Source organism: Gavialis gangeticus, unplaced genomic scaffold, assembly GCF_001723915.1.
Source record: "Gavialis gangeticus isolate Ggan-Ray unplaced genomic scaffold, GavGan_comp1, whole genome shotgun sequence".
Taxonomy (NCBI): Eukaryota; Metazoa; Chordata; order Crocodylia; family Gavialidae; genus Gavialis; species Gavialis gangeticus.
Window position 1 is genome coordinate 23,656,288 of NW_017729029.1, and position 578 is coordinate 23,656,865.

General features: G+C 33.9%; 1 protein-coding gene across 2 annotated transcripts in view; it reads right to left on the reverse strand.

Annotated features, from left to right (window-relative positions):
- Positions 1-578, reverse strand: part of PCDH11X (protocadherin 11 X-linked) — a 1,731,112-nt gene that overhangs the window by 886,668 nt on the left and 843,866 nt on the right. For both annotated transcript variants that reach the window (XM_019521370.1, XM_019521369.1), the window contains one exon: positions 420-491. In XM_019521370.1, the coding sequence (XP_019376915.1) occupies positions 420-491 (72 nt within the window). The remainder of the gene's footprint in view (positions 1-419; positions 492-578) is intronic.

The following is a 578-nucleotide window of genomic DNA, read 5'->3' on the forward strand; positions in this document are numbered from 1 at the left end:
GAAAACTCTCTCACAAGCTAACAAGCTGTTCATAATTGCCTTAGACACCATTCTGATACTGATTTAGTTTTAAATATTTTGTCCCCAGCTTATTTTGAACCCTGTTACAAAGATAGATTTTAGGTACAGAGTAAGTTCATGACTCTCATGAGCCAAAGTTTTTGTCATTCTGATATTGTTCCTATGGAAAAAGCTATAGCAGTTATTAAGAGGAGTTAATGTAGAAACAGTACCAATCACAGTATGCACAGGAATTTAAAAGCAGAATCTAAAGAATAAGTATTTTAAGGAATGCAGTCCTAAATATAATAGAGCTAGTGCTTCTTTAGAATCCCAAACCTGATATTAATAAGATTTACAAAAAATAATATTATAGAGCGGGAAAAAAACTAGTTACTAGCAACATAGTTCCTGCCTACCTGGGGCTGGGTCCATGGTTCCAGGCTTGTTTCTTTTAAAGGAGTTTGTGGTCTTCCTACTTCTTTTGTGTGCTTTTGGAGGGAGGGGAAAAAAGTGTCAGATTATCTGCTCAGTAAACATATTGACATTTAATATTTATATTCTTAAAGGCAAAAATA